Raw genomic sequence first — 23,710 nt, 5'->3', positions numbered from 1 at the left:
AAGCAGAGTTACAGCAAGTTAAAGCATATAATAATAATTACTTACCAAGTACTTTATGTCAGATTTTCGCTAAGTTTGGCAGAATAAATCTTTATAAAACAACTTACTATAGTTAAATCTTTCTTTTCATGTATACTTTGGTTGTTCCGCTACCGCCCATTATGAAAGCTGGAACGCCCACTAGTGGGCAGTAGGAACCAGGTTGACTACCACTGCTCTAGACTCTTTTACTGGGAGTGGCAGTCTGACTTTCTCCTGATTTTCGTTATTGGTTGGGAACCAAGTGGAAGAGTTGTGCCAATACTCCACTTGGAATCAATAACTCACCTGCCAATCCAGTGTTTAGACCCAACTGTAATAGGCACTTGTCTTTCTTGAATCCATTTTTGTGTTTTCCTCTTCTTACCTCTATCATTCCTTCTGCTCTGTTTCCTAAACAGTTCTTGTTTGCTCTCTGTTAAAATTTGTAGCAAGAATGAATCTGAAATTTATTGACACTGTTGTTTCAATGTATAACAATAGCTTGGAAGTGTTACTTCTCTCAGAATTTACATTAGCTTCAGGCTGAATGGCTAAAAATCCTACGGCATCAATTTAAAAGTAGGAGAATGTTTAGTGATTGGGACTTTTTTCTAATGCCTCTTCCTATTTTCTAATCTGGACCTGCCTACCCCCAGTCAGCCTTTCCTGGTGCTCTCCCTGTGCTATGGGTGGCTGTGCTATTTAGATTTCTGCAGCCAGCCAGCAGGGATTTGAAGATGAACCTTTTCTTTTTTTTTTTTTTTTAAATCCAAGCTCACACTACATTTTAATTTGAGAGAAATATTTCTCGTCTGTGAGCTTTAAAGGGGAAAAAAAAATCTTTCAAAGTAACAATTACATTTGGGGATTAAGTTTAAGTAATTGGCAGTCTTGTCTTTTTAATTAAAAGAAATAACACTGCCTAAAAAGAGCTCAATGAGATTTGCAGCAGAAAATGTTGGCATGCTGCCCCTAAGTGTGAGAAGACCAGAATCTTGAATGGACAGAAGAAGCTGATGCAGGCTCCTCTAGTTGTTATAGTGCACCCCCAGCAGAGCTGACCTTGGTGTCTACATCAGTATGTCTTTTACCAAGGGGATAACAGTCTACTGTGAGGAGCATTGGTGGGTGTGGCCAAGAAGGTGGTCCTTTCTGTGGGAGCTTAGCTCTAAGATCAGAGACATTAGGTGGGGCAAGAATCCTGAGAGGAAGTGGGACGACTTAGAGTCAAAAAGAAAAATAATAATACGTAGTCTTCCAAGGTTTCCATTATCAGTACGATCTTAGTTCCTAACAAATATCCTATCTTAGCCCCCGCCAAGTAGAAATTTGAATTTTAGTTTGTCTGTTGACTTCCTCTTTCTTTTTTATTTGAAATTCTTATTCTTGGTTTGTATTTTTTTTAAAATATTTTTTCTCCGCATAATCCACCATATTCACTTTGCATGACATATATGATTTTTCTTTGACATCCTTCAAATAAAACCAAAGAAAAAGCTTTAGTAGTATTAGCATTCACTTCTAAACGCTAGTTATCAGTCATACAAGCATCACAAAGCCATTATTCCCTCCTTCTGGAGGAAACATCTATTTCTAAAGAGGCAAGACACAAATTAACTTCAGCAAGAACTTGCCTTATGAAATCACTGTCCTCACAATAGTTTTCATCATCACAAATCATGTATAGGTATTAAATTAAAAGAGCCCTTCCATGGTGGGAAAAACCAGTTTCACTGTTCCCACCTTACATCTCCCCTTGTGTACTGCTGTGAAGAAGCAAGCCTGCCAAGTAAGAACACAGCATGACATAATGAATTTGGAATTCCATTTTGAGGTGTTCCTATGTACCCAGATGTATGATGGGAGAAGGCAAACCACTCACTGAGACTCTGCTAAAAATTGTCAGCTTGTATTTACCACAAATCAGTGGGTGCAGGGAGAGTCTGTACAAGTCATTTATCATGCTTCCTAGTTGGACCCTGGAGAGCCATCGCTGTCATAGTTTACTGCACTGTTTTGCTTATCACGGTGATTGTGAAAGAAGGACACTTGCCACATCTATATAACATGTGTGTATGTTTTAACACCTAGACAGTACCACTAACAGAGTATCTTTACTGTAAACTATAACTATTGGTCCTTTCTATTTTATCTACCCTATACTCATAACAAAGATTCTAACTTAACACTCACCTTCTACACCAGGGGTCTCAAACTCGCGGCCCGCCGAACAATTTTGTGCGGCCCGCAGACTAATCCACAAAGTTCAAAATATTTTGGATAAAATTAAGTAAGCCTAGGGGCCTACTTGTATTTTTCATTTCTCTAGCATCCTAGCTAGATATTAGCTTAGTTAACAGCAGTTGTGATGCGAACTACAGTTTCTGGTCGTTTTGTGACACTGAGTAAACTGCATGTACGATTGTGCTTGTTGTACTGATTTTTTTTTTGTTTTCAACTGCAGTGAGAAAAGTGTTGCGTAACAGTTGCCTTTTGTAGACCTAGTGCGGCCCGCCGAATGGCTGTGATCTTGCTCTGCGGCCCACATGCTGAGTTGAGTTTGAGACCCCTGCTGAAAACTATGACTATAGGTCCTTTCTACTTTATCTTCCCTATACTCATAACAAAGATTCTAACTTAACACTCACCTTCTACACCTTGCAGTTTCAATATGACTTTTTTTACCGAAGAGGGCATTGTGTGGGGCAAAAACAGCAAGCACCTTGTGGTTTAACAAGGAAAAGCCATAGGAGGTAACTGTGCCTTGGCTGAGTGTGTCCTGGGTGCCGTCCTCTCCTCTTCAGCCCACACAGCACCAGGCACTCGCAGCCACGTGCTATGTTGGCTAGTTGCTTGGCCATTCTAAAATGCTTTCTCAATTATACATGTGGATTTTGTATGACTTGGAAGCAGGGGATGTTCGGAGAGCAGAAAGAGCTTAAATAATAGAAACCAAGCAGTAGCTTGTACTTCTCTGTTTGAATAGCAAGTTAGAGAGTAACTTGGGAGTTTTGTTCTATTTTCGTCCCTGGAGTTCCGGAGCACAGGTAAGTTCACTATGGAACACCGCTAGTGTTGCAAGCGCTGAAACTGGAGGACTGAACCTAGAGGTTGGGCTTCCCTGAGTGGATCCACCCTTCCTCTTTGAGTCAGTCAGCTAGCAGCGTGGCTTCTTATTCTGCATGTAGATGTACTCTTTCACTTGCTTTTGCTTTGTAGAGTTTCTTTTAGAGTTCATGTTCTCTTTACCTTATGACTGCTAATCATTAGGCGTCCGAGTAAAAGCCCTCATTCTTGACAGGCAGTGAAAAACTAGTTTCTAGCCACGTTGTTTATCTGTTAATGCACAATATTTTGATTACACCATTAATTCACTCAAAAAAAAAGAGAGAGAGAAAAAGAAACACTATTCTAGCACTTTCTATGTGCCACTCTCAGAGCTGGGTCTTGGGAAAGACTGTGGGAAAAGAGCCAGACACAGCCTCTCGGTTGATGGAGCTTACAGACAGGTGGGGCAGGCAGCACGATGAGTTCAGCAATCGCAGCAAGCTTTGCTAACCTTACAATACCGGTGTGGTATTGGGAAGCGCAGAGCAGGGCACCGTAGCTAGCTTGCGCTGGTCAGAGAAGGCTTCCAGGGGACAGCGAAATTTGAAAGGTAAAAAGGAGAGAAGGGAAAGAGGGGCAGAATATTCCAGTACATACAAAGGTCTAGAATCCAAAGAGAGCTGAGCACTATTAAGTCTAATTTTAGAAATCTAAAACAAAAAACAACAACAATTTTTGCCATAAAATTTTCTTATTTCTTCTCCTTTGTGTCTGGCCGGTTTAGAACAAAAACCAACCAAACAACACCCCCCCCCCCCCAAAAAAAAAAACAACCTGATAAGCCAGTTGAGTTAAAGGAAAGGAGATTAGCATTTCCTTCCACCTTTGTTAGACTTTTAGGACAAGAAAGACTACCTGTTGGCTTAACTATATGGACGTAAGGTGAAACTGCATACTGTATGGTAGGAGGCAATATTCAGAGTTGGTTTTCTGGATACTGAGAGCTTACTATTTTGTATGGTAGGAGGTGATATTCAGAGTTGGTTTTCTGGATACTGAGAGCTTACTATTTTGTATGGTAGGAGGCAATATTCAGAGTTGGTTTTCTGGATACTGAGAGCTTACTATTTTGTATGGTAGGAGGCGATATTCAGAGTTGGTTTTCTGGATACTGAGAGCTTACTATTTTGCAGAACCTCTCTACAGGGAAGCTAACTGGTAGGATTTTATTTTATTTATATGAATGATCAAGTTGTAAGAAGACATCAGTATTTTCCAGGAGCTGCCCCACAACCTGGCTATGATGTTATATTTGGAGTTGTAAATAAGTCACTGAGGCATTCTGCCACTCTGAGTAATAAAATCTCTGGGAGGGGCCCAAAGCACACCTGCCTTTACCAAGTTCTGCACTGTGGTTATTAGTGCCATGTGTGTAGGCCCAAGAGCAACTACCCCTTTTAATCCCTTATCTTCTTATTTCCAAGAGCCTTAAAACCCCAGGAAATCCCATAAATTCACTTGTTATCTCTGCATTCGAATCCCATATGCCAGTTACCTTGCTTTTTAATGTATTTGATTTTGAAATACACAAAATAAAAATACACACTCCATAGATTAAAGACAGCCCTGAATCACTTAGAATGTAAATCTAAAATGTATTTCAAAAACAATTTGGGGCTAAGAAATAGAAAGAGAAGAAGAAAGCCAGAAAGGATGGAGATCTATAGAGACCTGTCCAAACCTATGCTTTTAATCCTTGTTAGCAATTCAAATAAATGAAAGCAGGAGAAGCTTTAAAATGTATGTTTTTAAACATGGAAAACATAATATATGTTCACCAACAACTAAGTAGATTTGGGCCTTGGAGGGGTTTCTTTTCTTTTCTTTTATTAAGTGAGAGGAGGGGAGGCAGAAGCAGACTCCTGCATGCGCTGGACCGGGATCCACCTGGCAAGCCCCCTATCAGGTGATGCTCTGCCCATCTGGGGCTGCTGCTCCATTGCTTGGCAACCAAGCTAAGCTATCTGACATCCTGAGGCTGAGGACATGGAGCCATCCTTAGTTTCTGGGGCCAACTTTGCTAAAACCCTTTGAGCCATGGCTGCAGGAGGGGAAGAGAGAAAGGGTGGAGATAGGGTGGAAAAGCATATGGTCACTTCTTGGAGAGGGTTTTTAATCTCATTTGGTTATTAGATGACTGGTCATTAATTGCAACAAGGGTTAGAAGGCCAGGATAATACTCACAGGTGTAATGGGCACATTCTAGGGCACAAGGGCAGAAGCACTTGTTTCTTTAAGACAGCAGCTTCCTGTCTGGCCCTAATACCTGACTGAGAGTTGAGTCAAATGAGTTTGCTTCTTGAGTTTTTCCAAACTTTTACAGAATTTTAGGTGGAATGGCCCAGGGAAACCCTTTTATTAAACTTAGCCTCTTGAGCATTCTCTAGCATTTTAATTCTTTGATTATTAAAAATTAAACATCTCAGGCTAACACTGCAGGACTTGAGAAAGCTGACTTGCTGTGAGAGACTTGAGGAAGCCCTCTTTTTAGGTCGGGAGTGCTTGGCGAGGCTGTGTTTTCCGGAACAACGCCTTTCACCACTGAACATAGCCCATGGCTGTTAAAGTCAAATCATTCACCTCTACTTACCCTATAGGGCAATTACATTAAGCCTACAGTAGGAAGGACCTCATAAACCATATAATACATTTTTTATTGCACCATAATTTCATACTGTTAGGACTATGTTCCTTAAAAAAATTAGACCTCATCTATTTTAGCTTCTCCTTGCTTTTACTATGTGATACCAGCCAGCTAAAACCTGAGGGGGGTGGGGGAGGATTCATTCTTGTAATAATGTCAATCCGAAGCCAAATAATCAAAAACTGATTATTAACTTCCCCGTGGACTGACAGGGTATTTTTAATGCATTGATTTGTTTTTAGAGATAATTTTCTATTCTGATAATAAATGTTAATTCATTTTCATTATGAAAGAACTTGAAAATTTATGAAACTCTAAAGATCATATACAAGCTCTTTCTTCAGAGATAACACCATTGATATGATAGAAACAAGTGTTTTGTCTGAAAGTTTGAGCTGTCAGTGTACTATAAAATATTTAAGTTAAAACATCTAAATTGTTCTTTGTTTTCTGCCCTCTCTGGGCATGTTTTTGTGACCTTGTCAAGGTCATAGCAGAGGCTCCTGCTCTGGGCCGGGGCTCTCTTCACAGTGACAGGCTCACTCACAGTTCTTCCAGGCCCTACATCAAACCTGACTCATTCTACAAGAGGATTCCTTTGACTTCAAAGAGGTTTTCCTTGTGTTACCTCCAGGAATTCCAGTAAGAATCTCCTTTTCAGATGTGAGAGCTCATACATTCTCTCTCTAAATTGGTGTAATAATATTTTTCCTCTTATTAATTGGTCTTTTTTTTTTTTAGTGAAATGACCTTTTACTTAAGAAAGGTTTTGTTTTTCTTTTAATTCTGATTTGATTCAGGATAGGACATTTGGTTTGTAGACAGTCCACTAATAATGAGAAAAAGGAATGAGTCTCAAATATTTAATTCACATTATATATGGAGAAATTATGTCAGTGTTAGTTTTGATTTGTATTTATTAATTCATTACACAAGGTATTATCACTGTATGTCCAAGGTAACTGATAATCATGTCCCTAACATACCTTGAAATAGCATCAAACATCTGAAGTCAACTGTAAGAGAAGATGCCCTTATAAGTATTTGAAAGTAAACTGTAGGATTCCTTTTTGACCCAAATCTAGCTAAGGGAGATCAACTTCCTTTCTCAAATATTGGTGACATGGTAAGACTTCTTCAGTTTCCAAACAAATATGATAAATTCTCTTGGTAGTTACAAGAATGGTCCATCTATGAACTAACTAATTAAGCAGGAATAACCTGAACATTGAGGTTTAGACTTATTTCTCTATTTTAGCTTTTTGTTCCTGAACTAGATTCAGAATTAACTACTGTGATTCTCAAAGAACATTACTCAGAACACATTAAGCATTGACGTTTATACAACAGGAATACAGTACATGGCAGAAAATAAAAAACTTCAGCAATCCAAACAGAAATCACAGACATATCATTTTCTATGTCAAAAGAAAAATTTATAATAATACTTGTAAGTAGAAACCACTAGTTCCTAAAGCCTCTGAGTACAGTGGAGAAACTTTTGAGAAAGCAATTAATAACTTTCAAAATGTGGCTTTGAAAACTGAATGAATAAAAAAATGTCCCCATTTTAAGCCGCTATAATAATAAAGGTTTTATTTTTTAAAACTTTGACAAAAAAAGAAAAGTCAGGGCACAAAAGCCATACAGTCCCTTGGAGAAATCTTACAAGGGTCATGCTGCAGGTCCTCAGCATCAGAGAGGAAGAAAGAAGCGACACATGGAGTCTTCGTCTTTTTTTCTTTTGTTAAATTTCTTCATGACTTTAACTCCGTCCCTACCTCACTTTCTCCAGACACCAGGAGTATAAAATCCCTAATGAATGTGGCCTCTCCCTCTCCCCTGGGTCTTCATTCTGGCCCAGAAAAGAAGCAAGTTCCATTAATTATTTTCGTTCTCTAATATGTCATTTTCAAAACCTGTGGCACATTAGAAGACTGGCCTTCTAGAAAGAATCGTGCCATAACACAGAAGAGAGAATGTTCCCTTGTTTAAATGGCTGTGGGAGGTTTAAAAATGAGCCACTTATGTTGCCCTGGCCAGTTGGCTCAGTGGTAGAGCGTCGGCCTGGCATGCGGAAGTCCCGGTTCGATTCCCGGCCAAGGCACACAGGAGAAGCGCCCACCTGTTTCTCCACCTCTCCCCCTCTCCTTCCTCTCTGTCTCTTTCTTCCCCTCCCGCAGCTGAGGCTCCGTTGGAGCAAAGGATGGCCCGGGCGCTGGGGATGGCTCTGTGGCCTCTGCCCCAGGCGCTAGAGTGGCTCTGGTCGTGACAGAGCGACGCCCCGGATGGGCAGAGCATCGCCCCCTGGTGGGCATGCGGGTGGATCCCGGTCAGGCGCATGCGGGAGTCTGTCTGACTGCCTCCCCGTTTCCAGCTTCAGAAAAATACAAAAAAAAAAAAAAAAAAGATAAGAATGAATATTTTCTCTAGTAATAAGGGAGTTACCAAACTGAGTTCATCAGAGTTTCTAATTAAACATCTCTCACCTTCACAATACTCACTTTAATTGAGAGAGAAAACTAATCATGTCACATAATAGGAGATGAAAGGCGAGAAAAGTAAATCTTCTGGCCTCTGAACAAAAAAGAAGCTTGACTTTTTATTTTCTAAGACTTCAAGTTTCAATAGTCATGAAGATATTCTTAAAGAAAGCTCAGATCTCCAGAAAAACTTCTATATTCTAGGACTTGTGGACTAATGAAAGGGCCTCCTGGCCTCCCATAGCTCCTCCAGTGGCTGAATTTCTAACAACAAACAGTTTTGCTTTGGGATTAAGGCATGGTGTTTCTAAAAGTAAAACAGAATGTTCCCCTGCCTAGAATCTTGCGAGGACAGCTCTTGAGGCCTTGATTCATTCACTTCACTCACTCACTCACTTATTCATTTATGCACCCAGACACTTATTCAAAACATATCTTAGACACTTACCATGTGCTAGAGAAATATGATACTAAGCTGAGGCTACAGTAGTGAACAGCAATACCTTATATGTGCCAAAGAGAGGGATGAATCAACCCTTTTTTATGCTGTAGGTTTGTCTAACATGGCTGGGTTTAATAAATCAGAAAACCAAAAGTCAAGGACAGATTAACATAAATAAATTTGTCAAAGCACTTTCCTTTTCTAGTATTAATTCTTTTCGCATTACCTCCTTGTATGCCCTCACCAGGAGGCAATATAAGGCATACGATAATAATGCTTCCAGAGAATTCTAGAACATTCTCTGTACTAGGCTTCCCCAAAGTTTTATCTATTGCATAGCTGCAATAGATTTATCTTTTTGTTTTATTCTTTGGACCTGCACTGCCACACTTATTAAGTGTGTTTGCTAAAGCAAAACAGATGTGTGCAGAGAAGTTTTTCTGAAGGGCATGAATATCATATGGTTTAGGTATTTTCAAATGAGTACACCCAGGGAATGCCTATATTAATGCTAGGCCATTTTTCTCAAACACTTGAGATCAACTTTGCACTAGAAAAAGAACAATAATTTATATATTGTGTATAAGAATAGGAAGGACTGGCCCTGGCCGGTTGGCTCAGTGGTAGAGCGTCAGCCTGGCATACGGAGGTCCTGGGTTTGATTCCCGGCCAGGGCACATAGGAGAGGCGCCCATCTGCTTCTCCACCCCTCCCCCTCTCCTTCCTCTCTGTCTCTCTCTTCCCCTCCCGCAGCCGAGGCTCCATTGGAGCAAAAAGATGACCTGGGCTCTGGGGATGGCTCTGTGGCCTCTGCCTCAGGCGCTAGAGTGGCTCTGGTAGCAACAGAGCAACACCTCGGATGGGCAGAGCATCCCCCCTGGTGGGCATGCAGGGTGGATCCCAGTCGGGCGCATGCGGGAGTCTGTCTGACTGCCTCCCTGTTTCCAGCTTCAGAAAAATACAAAAAAAAAAAGAAAAAAAAAGAATAGGAAGGACTCCTTTTTTTGAGTGTAACATTTCAGTCCTACTCTGACTGAAAAAAGTCATGATGCTTTTATTTTTCCAACTGGTGCCACCTGGTGGACAAAGGTGTTTTCTTTAGACAGTACATAGGACCATGTCTTAATTTTACCACAAGATGGCAGCACACAACCAGGTTTTCAAGGAACCAAGCACAAAAAGATCAGGATTTTGCTCCTCAAGACAATAATGTTCTATTTCAAGAGATGATGACATAGTACCAAATGAACACTTCCGTCTTTTCCTAAAAGTAAATGGAATTCCAAGTCTTAAGATCATTAGTATTTTACAAACCAGTTCATTTATTGCAATAGGTAAAACTTCCTAAAATTGAAATGGTAAGCTAGTTGGCTTTTATAAAGATATTTCAAACAAATATATATATTTAGTGAGAGAAAGAGACAGAGCAAGACAGAGAGAGAGAAAGAGAGAGACAGGAAGTGATAGAGATGAGAAGCATCAACTCATAGTTGTGTCACTTTAGTTCATTGATTGTTTCTCATATGTGCCTTGACCAGGGCCTCAAGCAGAGCCAGCGACCTTCTGCTCAAGCCAGCGGCCTTGGCCTCAAATCAGTGACCTTGGGCTTCAAGCCGGAGACTTCAGGGCTTGAACCCAGGACCTCAGCATCCCAGGTTGAAACTTTATCCACTATGCTACTACCAGTCAGACTGTATAATTTTTGTGAAATTTTTTCATATAGTGTAATATTTTGACAATATTTTTATTTTTTTATGTGAAAGGAGGGGAGGTAGAGAAACAAACTCCCACATGAGCCCTGACCAGATCCACCTGGCAACCCCTATCTGGGGCCAATGCTTGAATCAACTGAGCTATCCTCAGCACCTGGGGCCAATGCTCAAAGCAATCAAGCCACTGGCTGTGAGAGGGGAAGAGAGAGACAAGGGGAGAGGGAGGGAAAGAGAAGCAGATGGTCATTTCTCATGTGTGCCCTGACCAGGGATCAAACCCTGGACATCTGCACAGTGGGCCAACACTCTATTCACTGAACCAACCAGCCAGGGCCTTGGCAATACTTTAAAAAGATTTTTATCTATTGATTTTAGAAAGAGGAGAGAGAGAAAGAAGGAGCAAGGGAGGGAGGAGCGAGCGGAAAGCATCAACTTGTAGTTGCCTCTCTCATATGTGCTTTGACTGGGCAGGTCCAAGGTTTCGAACCGGCGACCTCAGCATTCCAGGTCGATGTGGATCCACTGTGGCACCACAGGCCAGGCTATTTTGGTAATACTTTAAGTCTTTCTTTAATGAACCTCTTCAGATTGATTAGCAATCAATTAAGAGATCTCTTTAGAGCATAGACTCTTACCCAAGCCTGTGCCAGTGACTGGTTAACCCAGGCACATTAGTAGTTTACTTCTGACTAAAATGCTGCCTAATCAGTCTGCTTCCCCATCACTTTATGGTACTATGTTTTTTACATCTGAATCATTGCAGTAGATTTAAAAAAATTTTTTTTTATTTTTTAGACCTATACTGCCATGGCTTACTTATTAAAATATGTTTTTCTTTTTTCCTCCAAACTTTCCCTGATAGTCCCCTGTAGAAGCCATTTCCCCACAAACCTGACAAGCTATTTATTAAGCACTTACTATGAGTCTGGCAGCATTCTTAGTATGATAATCAATTTATCTACTTGAGAACACAAATTTATAAGCATATTAATTTAACTTATTTTACAAATGATAAAACTGAGGCAAACAGAGGTTAAGTGATTATTTTTCTAGTTTAAGCAAAACCATTGGTCCTCCTATCTTCCCAGGTTCCTGAACAATTCCTTGCAATTGTTCCTATGAGGCTTGTGGACCAGGGATCAATCAGGGGAAATCAAGTGTTTTTTGCATAAAGATGTTCTCATCAGGAATCTGGATTCCTTTGGGTGAAGAACACCACTCTATGACCTTGAGAGGTCCTTAAAAATTCTAAAGAACAATACACCAAAAGTTTGACCAAAGAAAGACAGTAAATTGCATTTTGCACAAGAGCAGAGCCAAACTCTCCCTAGTCAATACTAAGTCATTTCAACGTCCCAGTTATAACCCTAGAGTTACACAGACTATAGTTATATAGCCTTGATTTTATGAAAATACCAGAGGGGTATTGGGGAATGATGGACACGGTTCCGGCTGGACAACTGGGAACCTTGAATTATATAAAATCTCAGCTCTGCCTCAGGCTGTGTGACCATTGGTAACTGATTAGTCTCTCTGGGCCTCAGTTTCATCATATTGTGATGGGCATATTTTCTATAGTAGTTTTTCAACAATTTTGAAGGCAATATGTTGATTTCAAAAACTAAAGTGTTGTCAGAGGAGGTGTTATGAAAGAAACAAGTGGCGGTGTGTATAACATACAATTGAAACATCAGTGTGCAGATGATCAGTGTGGTCAGTAGGTAGAGACCAGTGTCTGGATAGAAACTGACTTCACATCTACAGTGAGTGTGTGACATCAGTTGCCAGTTTCTGTGAAAAGAGGAACAGAATTCTCTCTCCACCCTTCTGTATGGACTTTCATACCGAAGACTTCCATTGCTTCTTCAAGTGATGGACTAGCTTTTTCAAGGACAGGAGGTTGGCTGCGATGACTGAGCATCTTCAGAAATGCACCTGGAGCTGCACCAGAAGTCATGATACAAACAGAAGTCCACGCATCTGACTAGTTTAGCGAAACCATCCTCATGTGTAGTCAGATTGCTCTCTTATGAATAGCCTGGCTGACTTTAGTTTTGCTAATGCTGAATTTGCAGCCAAACATTTTCGAGACCTCAGACACAGGATAACTGTGCCTTTCTTACTGCCACCTTAAGAATTCCAGAAAACAGCATGCTGTCTAAGTGCTTCTTCTTGTCACATTCTTTGGAGGTGACAAAGTCCCATCTGCAAGGGATGGGACTGATAGATTGCACTGAACCTCAGAAAGTCTGGAGACCTGATTCTGCAGATCTGACCCCTGTGGGCTAAGTCAGAGAATAAAGAATTTAGCTACTCAGATTCTTTGTTGTTTTAACAGAGTCTCAGATCCTCTGTTAGGGGGATGCTTGGCACATATTATTTTCCTCATATTTCAGTGGGTCTAGACCTTCCGCGGTAGCCCATTGAGCATTCAGAGCACTTCCACGCGTTGGCTGGGCTCCCACGTGGATCAGTCACAGATACAGCCCACGCTTGCATGGCACTCACACTCCAGGCATGGGGACAAGCACTAATCAAAACTTCAAATATAGATGAAATTTAAATAAGAAGAGTATTATGCAGTAGAGCAGAGCTTGCGATAAAGGGATCTCATTTTACCAAGACTAACTTCCCTGTGGAAGTGATAACTGAATTCTGAAGGATGAGTGAATTTCTAGGAGAGATATTATTGAGCCATTGGTTCGATGATGAAAAGTGCATGGTACCACGGAGAATAAAGCAAGACTTGAGGTCTGGAATGCAGAGATGATAAACATTAAGAAGGCTGGAGAGGTGTTGGGTCAGAGCCATGAATACCATGCTAAAAATTTTGGTGTTTGTCCTGGAAGCCACAAGAAAGCATGAACAAGTTTCCAGCAGTACAGTGAGGTGAGTAGATGTCCAATTCAAAAGGCTCTCTTTGGCTTCAGCAAATTTACTTTTTCAGTGAAAGCATATTATTCAGGGATGCAAGGCTATGTCCTGACCTTCAAGAAGAAAATTGTACCTCACAGCCATGGTTTGGGCTCCTATATTTGACCAAACATTCAGTTGTTTCTCAGATTCAAAGTGGTATACTACAGAAATTTCCCATATTTAGTTCTAAAGATCTCAAAGTATTGTGGTTTAGTTGATAAGGACACTTAAAAGGGAATGCAAGTATTTGACCTATTAGAGCTTTTCCAAATCTAAGATTTATTTATCTACTCAACAAATATATATCGTATACCTACTGTATGCCAGGCTCTAATCTAGGCTCTAGAGAGACAATAGCGGACAGGACACACATTGGTCTGCTTTCTGAAGCATGTTATGGAAGAAATAAACTCTAGACAAGCAACTAAGTAAATGTATAACATGATGGCAAGTAGTGATAAGTACTATTAATATTAGCAAATCAGAGTGAAGGAACAGAAAGTAAAGCAGAAGGTATCATTTTTGAGAAGATGATGGGAGAAGTCCTTCCTGAGTTAGTAACTAAAACCAACTACTACACTCAGATGTCAGCAGAAATCTGAATGCAGTGACTTAGTGAGCCATGCAGAGAACTGGGGGAAGAGAATTCCAAGCAGATGTAACAGCAGGTACAAAAGCTGAAATGCACTGAGCATGTTAGAAGAAAAGAAAGAGTGGAACACACCAGAGGCAAAATGGTAGGTTGGTGTCGGGAGCCAGACCACATGCTATTATTTCACTAAATTGCAGTCAAGAGTTCACCTACATGCCATACTCGGAGTTTTTGCACTTGTCTATACATATAACATATAACATCAAGTGCTTGTAGTTACAAATTGATTTTGCCACCTCCAACTGGTCATTTGTTTCAACCAACCAATCTCTTTCCATGCGCCTTTCCTCAATCTAAAATATGTGCTTCTACTAGAATGTCTTCCGCCTTTTCTCTCATTCTCCTTTCAGCAGAGTCCCAACTACTTTTGTGCTTATTCTCAATTGATGGAAGTTTTTTATCTGTTTTTGTTTTGCTAAATGTTTCTTTTTTAGAAATTGGCACCACCGTGCACTTCAAGCAAAAAGGTATGGTTCTTATTTCTGATTACCTTCTACGTGTTAAAATTAGAATTTCACAACAGTGTGTTGGGAATCTTATACAGTGGAGTGTATTTTATCTCAACAATTTGTGATAATAATTTTCATAACATATCTGCCACTATTTTTTTTCTCAAATTGCAAACTTTCTCCTTCACAAAAAGCCCCTGGTCCAACCCATTTCTTTTCTATTGTGTTAAATACTTGTTCATTTTTAAATCTCTGAAACTGAGCAAATTATTTCCCTCCCACTTTTCTTATCTTAAGTGTCCATGGTTAACTCTTGCAAAGCTGTACTTTTGGAAATGTTCACTACCCAGTTGCAGGACCCTCAGAAGAGACATAGAGCCTGCTTTGCCGTTCCTTTTTGGCTATTCAAGTAGATATGTTTCTAAATGAAAAAGAGCAGGGTCTCCTAAAATGAAACACTTGAGGATCTAATACTCCCTCCTGCCTCAGCATTCTCCCAGGTTTTCATCTAACGTCACCTGACCACAGCACGCGTGGGCTGCTGGGACCTCCCAGGAACTTCCTTTTGCTGCCCTCCTGCTGCACTTGTACTTCCACCAGCCATGTGGCACGTCATTCACATACTTTCCCATACAAAAACAGTGCAATCAGAGTAAAGCTTCAATAAGAGGACCCTGCAATACAAATAATTACCAATTCTGAAGTGCCCTCTCTATAAGTCTCCAGACAAGAGCCACAAGAAATCTCCAGACCAGAGTCACAGAGGAACCTCTGTGTCCAGGCAATACCCTCCTAAGTCCTCATGGCCACTCGCTGGAATAGGTCATTGTCTCATAGGGAGATGGCTTCTTCTCTGAACCTCAAAGGAGATGAGACAACTAAGATCATTATCAATAATCAAAACCTATTCTTATGGGGCTTAGGCCCCACCAGGGACCAGGAACTACAGAGGTATGGACACTTTGTTGTTTACTGTCTGGAGAGGGCCAGCACTTTGCTTATGGCCAGCGCTGGCTAGTCTTCACAGAAGACGGCAAGGAAGAGGCCACCAGAAGTGTATACATAGAACCAATGACATTTGCGGCACAAAGACATAAGCTCCTGCCCTCTAAGCCATTCCTTCCCCACTGCTGTGATTATCAATTACAGTGAATGTTAAGTAGAACATAGGCTACCTCAGGGTTTCAGTGTGGATAAAGAAATAAGGCATAGCGTGCGTTTTGGTTTTGGATATTATCCCTTTTTTTAAATTTCAGAGACCATTGACATAAATTCCTAGTGTCATCAAAGTGAATTCTAAGTATCAGCCTAAAGTTCAGAATTTTTCATATCAAAATATTTGATGAAGTTTTGGTAGAAATGATGTGCTATTTTCAATTTTACTGTGAGACTATTTCAGCCTTACCCAAGACTCATTTTATAGAGAAGGGAGGTAACTCATAAAGAATTATGTAGGAGGAGCCCAAATATAATGCTAGCACACAGTGCTCAAAGATAATATCAGTATAACTCCTCTTCTAATCTGTTCCAGCCAAGACGACAGTATAGACTTGAATCTCCAAATCTTTCACCAAAAGGAAGCTGTACTGGCTGAACATGGACAGCAGGTGGCACCAAAGCCATTGTTTTCAGGCTTCCCTTAAACATGGCTTCCCCAGAACTGGAGGTGCCTTAGTGTGCACAACTGGATAATATCTTAGAGAGATTTAGAAGATTATTTTTCCTTTATCTTAGTAATTATTCTGCATATTTTTTTATGTTTTTGTATTATTTTCACTCCCCCAGTCAGCTCTTAGTAATTCTAAGGATAATTCAAACTTAAACCTGCCCGGCCTTTCTTCTCTTCTTGTATAGCTGAATATGTACAAAAAATAAAATTATGATTGGCCTCAATTGATTCATGGATGAAGGGCTTGCCCAGCAATCATGGAGCGTATGACTAATGATTATTTTGAATAAATCTAGTCCCCAATCCAGGAAATGAACCCTAAATACCTAAGAAAAGCAACAGAAATGTTTGTGTTGGCCAGATCTGAATCAAAAAAGTGCCTCTAAGAGCATTCTCTCTAAAGCAGGTGTTTAAAAATCTCCTCTCCTTTGAGATTGCACTGAAAGAAAAATCAATTGACTCAGCATCCTGCATCAGGTCTGTCATGTGTAGACTTTGCCCAAAATACTCATATTCCTCAATTTTAAGCTGATTTATCAATGTTGCCCTTAGTCACAAATTCCAGTTTTAAGCATTTTCATGGCAAAGTGCAACCTAGCATTCACCTTGATACTGTCCCACTTATCATCCTGTCCTGGGGTTGAGAACCTTGACCTGGTACAATAATTCAAGGTTTCCAATATTGTTGTAGCGGAATTTTGCCCCTTTGAATCAGACATTAAAAGCCTTGACCCAGTTCTCAAACCAACCTTTTGATTCAGGAGTATTTTGTGCCTTTCCGTAATCCAAACATTTATAATTAATAATATAATAATTCTGCTACCATTTGTTAAATGTTTACTGGATACCACATATGTAAGTGTGCGCACACGCGCGCACGCACACACACACACACACACACACACACACAGAATGTGGCTAAAGGCCAAGAGATGATATTTGTCAGTTACATAAAAAAGTTTTAGCAATTTTTAAATTGTGGTTCTATTCATCTATCTATTCTTAAAGCTAAATTATGTTTGCAGACTTTTGCTTTTATTGTATCTGTCTGTATATAAAATCATTCGCTAAGCCTGACCATCTGGTGTGGGAAATAAGATTTATCATTTGCATTTCCACAAATAAGCAGAAATTTTATAAATATGAGCTAAAAGATAATTAATGATTTCACTGAATATTTTTCCCTGAAATGGCCATTAACTAAAGTACTCTCCTACATAATCTTATATACATATTATAATTACACACACACTTATGATGACTCCCTAACTGTCACTTATTTACCTTTGCATTTTTGAGCTTATTTATTTACCCTCAAAACCAATTGTGAAAAGAGCAAGTCAAACAAGTACATCAAGTAGCTATATGAGAGCACTTAATAAATAATAATTGAATGAGATGAAGATATCTTTAACAAATCCACAAAATTCACTTTGAATATGTAATAGTTTTGTTAAGGACAAAATTAAAGATCATTAACACAGTCATATACTGGGATTCCCTATATATATAAAACATAGAAAATCATGTTAAAGTAATAGTTAATTTTCAAATGCGTGTATGAGAAGACCAGTGATGTCTGTGTATATTGTATTTGTATATATGAATATGCATACAACATATATTCTTCTCTTTGTATCTACATATATATGTGTGTATACATTCATTAGCAAAATGTTATATTGAATATGTTTATCTAGGCTCATTTATGTCCCTATTTCAATGATGGAATTTTTACTTTCTCAAATATTTACTACCCTTCAAATAACATAGTAAAACTAGGCTTTTCAGACTTCTTCCCCAGATACCACTCAACTCCAAGATGTCTGAAAAATAATCTGGCCTGTCCCATCACTAAAAATAAGATTAAGGAATAAGCAGAATTAGACTCTTCCTGAAAACTGTTTCACACTATCCCTAGAGAAAAACAAAAATCATTTTTGTTCAACCATGTGTGGCCTCAATTTGCGTGCAGTCTTTCTCTGTTTAGAAGCTTCACTGACACACTAATTCAAACAAGTTGCCACAGAGCTCATGCCACCGAAAGCATAGAGAGGAATGAAAATGATGGGGAGACACATTGCCACCAGGCAATGGTGAGCTGCCAGGAAGAGACTTAAGATACCAAAAGGCCAAAACAGGTGTGGTAGGGGGGCAGGGATGGGGTGGGTGAGGGAGGGCACTGAGCTCAGCCTCAGAACACCTGGGTTCTAGTGCCTGGTCCATAATTACTCAGCAGGTGCTTTATGCAGGATATATGATCTTCTTGAACCTTAATTCCCCTTGAAAGGTGTGAACCTGAGGGGAGTGAAGTGCCTTTTTGTTAATATGACCCTACAGCCATTTAGAAAATTAAAATATTGATTGACTGAATATGGACAATTTTAATCTGTATTTCCATATCTTTACATATAATACAGCTAATTTTACATTCTAACCAATCTGTTTGAAGTTTGAATATATTCCTATTTTTTATAGTAAGTAGTATTTTTCATATTTTCAAGAAGGCATTCTGGGCCAAATATTCTATTGAAATCATTTTTTTTTTTAAAGATAATAGATGCCTTCATATTGTTTTGTTTGTGCTGGCTATTGTTTTTAAACATAAATTTCATTTGCCAAATGTTTGATGAGAGACTCATTCACACCCTTTCACTGGGTAACTTCACTGTGTAGCAGTGACAGGCAAAGACTTGAGCCAGCTGCTTGGGTGAAACCCCAGCTTCCCAGCTGTGTGAACTTGTGCAATGGATCCAACCTCTCTCTGCCTTTGTCATCTTGCTGCAAAATAGGGCTCATGACACTGCCTGCCTCCCAGCGTGGTGCGGGCTTATACTTGTAAAGTGTTTATAACATTACCTTGTAGTTAGAGCTACATAATTGCTTACTGGTTTTGTTTGGTTGCTGTTGCTATTATCATTTACAAAACACATACAATAGTAGAACACTTTTTTTTTTAAGATTTTATTTATTGATTTTAGAGGAGAGAAAGGGGGGAGGAATAGAAAGTATCAACTCATTGTAATTGCTTCTTGCATGTGCCTTGACCAGGCAAGCCTGGGGTTTTGAACTGGTGACCACAGAATTCCAGATCCATGCTTTATCCACTGTACCACCACAGGTCAGGCAAAGTGTTGAACTCAACACTTTGTTACCTCTGATTTGGTATGTTCGTTGGCGATTTTGGCAACATTCACATGCCAGAGGATGCTTTCATTGGACTTGCAAACTATCATAAATTTAAAGACACATGCACACATACACATATTAATCTGCATATGTGACCTCAAAACTTCAAAGTGATCCATAAATACAGTCACGCTGACCTCTCTTTTGAATGTCATAATCTAAGCATAAGCCTTAAATCCTAATGGATATGTGTGAACAGAACTATACAAAAGGAGAGAGTGGACAAGCAAAGCAGAGGCGATGAGCTCTTCAGACCTACACTTTCTGCCCCAATTCTCTTTCTGTCAACACATGATCAATTCTCCACTTTCCTCTCTGATCCAATCTCCCTCTTGTATCTCTAGCCACACCCCCCAAATCAAGGGTTCACCTGGGGTAAACGAGGGTGTCAGCAGGCAGCACACAGACTGCCACCCCAGACTGAATTCTGGGCAAGGACGTGTCTCACTTCTGCTTCTGGTTCAGACCTGTCCCTTAACATCTCTAGGTCTGTTTGTTTGTGGTGTCCTGCTGTTATTGTTGTTGCCTTTGCTTTTGATTTTTTAAAGTGTCAAGTAAAGAATTTGGACCAGATGAACCCCTGTTGCCGCTTAAAATTTTATAATGAGTTGACTTACTTTTCCACCTTGCAGCTAGTGTCACCAAGTCATAAATATTACTATGAAACAGGTCCCCTCCCTACAACCGATAAATAATTACTGCTTCCCCTCTGAGAAACAAGAGAGTCACAGATTGGTTCCATGTTTTATTGATGGAAATGCTGTGCTGAATCGGCTGGAGGAGCCCGTGTCTGGCGTGCTGAAGGACCCTCGCCAATGCTCGGAATCTTAATGAGCGCGGGCATCGCCTTGGGTGGCTGCGGAGCGGGTGCAGTCCGCAGGAGGAGGCCGGGAGAGGAGGCGCCTGCGCGCCGTCAGACGCATCAGCGATAGCCGGTTCAGGGCCTTCTCTGATGAGAGCATCTGAGAAGTGTTTCACCCAATGATACTTACAGCTCAAGGATTAAGAAAAGATTGTGAAGCCTTGTTGGGCTGCCCATAAGCGCCCCGACTTTGTGGTGCTGGTGCCTGGCCTGGTCTTGACCTGATCAGGCCGGCGGGCAGCTGTGACAGAGAGTGGCCGAATGTAACCGCTGTCTTTTCTCTCTCATTTGCACTGCAGGACCTGGGTCGGTGAGAGGAATCAACGGATCCATCAGTCTGGCCGTACCACTGTGGCTGCTGGCGGCATCTCTGCTCTGCCTTCTCAGCAAATGTTAATAGAATAAAAATTTTAGAATAATTTAAAAAAAAAAACACACACAAAATTGTGTCACACAGGATACAGAGAGAAAGAGAGAGAGAGAGAGATGGGAGGAGACTGTTTATTTCACAACTTGGTGTGTTAATAAATAAAGGGGGAAATAAGAAAATGAAGAAGAAAATACATTTAAAACAATTTCAGAGTCCATCAATACACATTTGAGTATAATTCAGGGTGGGAAAAAATTCTACCAGGATATGTGTAAATCTAAGCAAATGTATGCTGTGTGAAGACGACATCATGCTAAGGACATCCAGATGTTATAAAAATAAGACAAGCGACAAAGTACCAGATGGATATTAACACCCTCCACACACACACTTGATCCTTCCTTTATCTTTTTTCATCCATGAGGAAAAAGAAAATAAGGTCTTGCCTTTGGTGTCTCTATTTCCATCATCTTGATTCTATTTTAAATTCGAGCTGATTCATGACCACTTCAGACTATCAGTGGAATCCAAGCTGGAGTCCTGTGTTGAGCCTTGATCTGGCTTTCTGCCTCCACGATCCCCACCTTTTAAGATCATCTCCTCCCCCATCCAGTGTGTTTTATCTTCCCACATTCACCCCGATAGTCCCTTTTTCTCTGCACCCCCCACCACCAGCACTTCACTCCCACCACCCGCGAGCGCTAGTCAAGCCGCAAATGCTAGGAAGTGCCATTTTAATTTTCTCCACTGTGCGTGCGTGCTCATGTCTCTCGCTCTCACGTGGGTGTACATGTGTGTGAGCGTGTGTGTGTCTCTAAAGCATGCCAAGGGAATGGTCCATGTGTACATAGACTTTGTGCTGTAGATACTGTCCCGCATTGTAATTGTGAGACGCGGCTATGACACATTGCTGGGGGCCATGGTGGGGAATGAGGCAAGAAACAGACACCCTTCCCCATCCATGGCTGTCACATGGCATCAGTGTGTATTCAAACCAAGCTGTGCCCCTTTTAAGGACAGAACCTCATATTTCTCCTAGTCCAATCATCAGAAACAAGTCGAGAGTCACTCAGAATATCACTGTACATGAAAGTGCCTACTATTGACGAAGGTGAGCGAACAGTAGAGAGAATCAGTGACGAGGTGACCTAGGAGAGAAGTTTTCTGATTTCACTCTTGTTCCATGAGTCTGAAGGATTCTCCGATTTGCTGGTTTGTTGCAGGCTGGGTCCTGCTCTGCTGCAGGGGTAAGCAGCATGTACTGAGTAAATTCCAGATGCAGGAAGGTCTCCAAGTGTTAACTCCAAATGAAAGGATGAGGAACCACATGAAGACCCTAAGCAGCCCTGGTTTGCCCCCCTCCCTAATCTTTAAATAACACTGCATTTGCCCCATGGAGTCCCCTGAGCAGAGATTATTTCCTATTTCAGAGAAAATACAGTGAGAGTGAACTAAGCAGGAAAAGTGGACAGGCGCTCAGATTCTTACATTGTAAAGATACTGACAGAGCTCTTATACAAAGGATTGACCATAACGAAAAGGAATCCACTCCTGTGCTCCTTTGCAGATTTTTGTCTTGGTGTTCTAGGCTAAGACTTTATTTGATTGTCAACATTATCTCCCTTCTGTTCTATGCATGGTATTGGCAGCACCATTGTTCATAGTAGTCTTATCTTTATCCAGCCAGACCACTAGGAATGGGGCTGTATTCCAACTTCCCTGCTTACTTTTAGTTTCTCTAGTCTTCTGAAAAAGATACAGTGGGGGATATGCTGTTTAAGTCTATATTTCCAAGCATCATCTTGGCATTAACACTGAAATGCAAGTTAGCATCTTAACCAAAACAGCTGGGAAACTTGTAATACCTGCACAGAAGTTGTATGCTTACCACAAAGCTTGGCGTCATCGCAATCCCAGAAGGGTTTTCTTAGAAAAGGCCTCGCAGAGAGAGGTGGCTGTATGTGCATAGATCTTTGTCAGGAAACCTACCCTACATGAGACATTGGAAATGACTCAGTTTATGAAAGGACAGAGGATTATTATTGAGCTTATAATTGAAAGTAATTTAACAGAGCCAATTATGAAACCTCACCAAGTTTTGAAACCTGAAAAATAGCTGTCATGTGATATAAAACAGAAAAATTCATAATTGCAAATTCAAAAAAGAAGAAAGGAAAAAAGGAGGACAGAAGAGAGGGAGGGAGGGAGGAAAGGAAGGAAGGAAGGAAGGAAGGAAGGAAGGAAGGAAGGAAGGAAGGAAGGAAGGAAGGAAAGAAGGAAGGAAGGAAGGAGATTTTCTTTAAAAGATTTTATTGAAGGTCTGCAATGAGCCTATGATGAGCAGCATATTTATTCTCTTCTAAGAAATTCTGTTGTTTGTTTTAGAAGTTTATCACCAGCTTCTTTTGATGATTTTTCAGTTTAGACATAAACAGAAGAACAAATTGGGCTTGGGGATTGGTAAGAGTGTTTATGGCAGATCCTGCTATGGGACAGGTAACTACTAAAATATAGGGAACGTTGCTCATATTCTATACAGCATCAAATTACTGACAATCAGAGATTTCTCTAACAGTTTGGTCTTCTTAGTACAGAATTAAAAGCTTATCATCATTGGTGATAGAGTCCCCCATATATGTGAAGAGCCAGCCACCTCCATAAGTGGAAGCTTCAGAGGAATACATGCTAATCTAAAGATGCATAAGAAGAGAAAAGTAACAAGTTAATTCAGTTTAGTATCAGTTTCAGGAACAGACCCAGTGGCGTGTCAAAGATTTTCATCATACACCCAGATTTTTTTATTGTCCCCAACCTACCATAAGGACAAGGTTTGTTTTATAGAAGATTCTCCATCGAAAATGTCTTTGCCATGTCAGCACCATTTGTTCCCTGAGTTTTAATATAATAGACCATATATTAAACATAATTAAACATATATTGAATATTGTGGTGTTTGCACATATCTCTGACAGGATCTTGGAATTTTAAAAAATTGTCTTGGCTCCTGTTTCAAAGCAAATATTGATCCCAGAAAGCTCATAGGTTTGAGAATGTCTCTAAGCACTGTAAAAACTGGAGAAACACAGTTTGGATAAAGATCAGGAAAAAAGGTAAAAGCCAGAGGATTGTCATCAAGACATTAAGTTTGAACACGGGACTCCTTGGAATTTAGTTCATCAGTTCATCACTTTGC

General features: G+C 40.3%; 1 protein-coding gene across 3 annotated transcripts in view; it reads left to right on the top strand.

Annotated features, from left to right (window-relative positions):
* Positions 1 to 23,452, top strand: part of LSAMP (limbic system associated membrane protein) — an 820,035-nt gene extending 796,583 nt beyond the window's left edge. For 2 of the 3 annotated variants that reach the window (XM_066346890.1, XM_066346892.1), the window contains one exon: positions 20,447 to 23,452. In XM_066346890.1, the coding sequence (XP_066202987.1) occupies positions 20,447 to 20,544 (98 nt within the window). In that variant the 3' untranslated portion in view covers positions 20,545 to 23,452. Of the gene's footprint in view, positions 1 to 14,412; positions 14,446 to 20,446 lie in introns of all 3 variants that reach the window. The other variant, XM_066346889.1, reaches the window with a different exon arrangement.
* The last annotated feature ends 258 nt before the right edge of the window (positions 23,453 to 23,710 follow it).

This window comes from Saccopteryx leptura, chromosome 8, assembly GCF_036850995.1.
Source record: "Saccopteryx leptura isolate mSacLep1 chromosome 8, mSacLep1_pri_phased_curated, whole genome shotgun sequence".
Taxonomy (NCBI): domain Eukaryota; kingdom Metazoa; phylum Chordata; class Mammalia; order Chiroptera; family Emballonuridae; genus Saccopteryx; species Saccopteryx leptura.
Note: the sequence above shows the minus strand (reverse complement) of the source record. Positions and strands in the feature narration are given on the sequence as shown.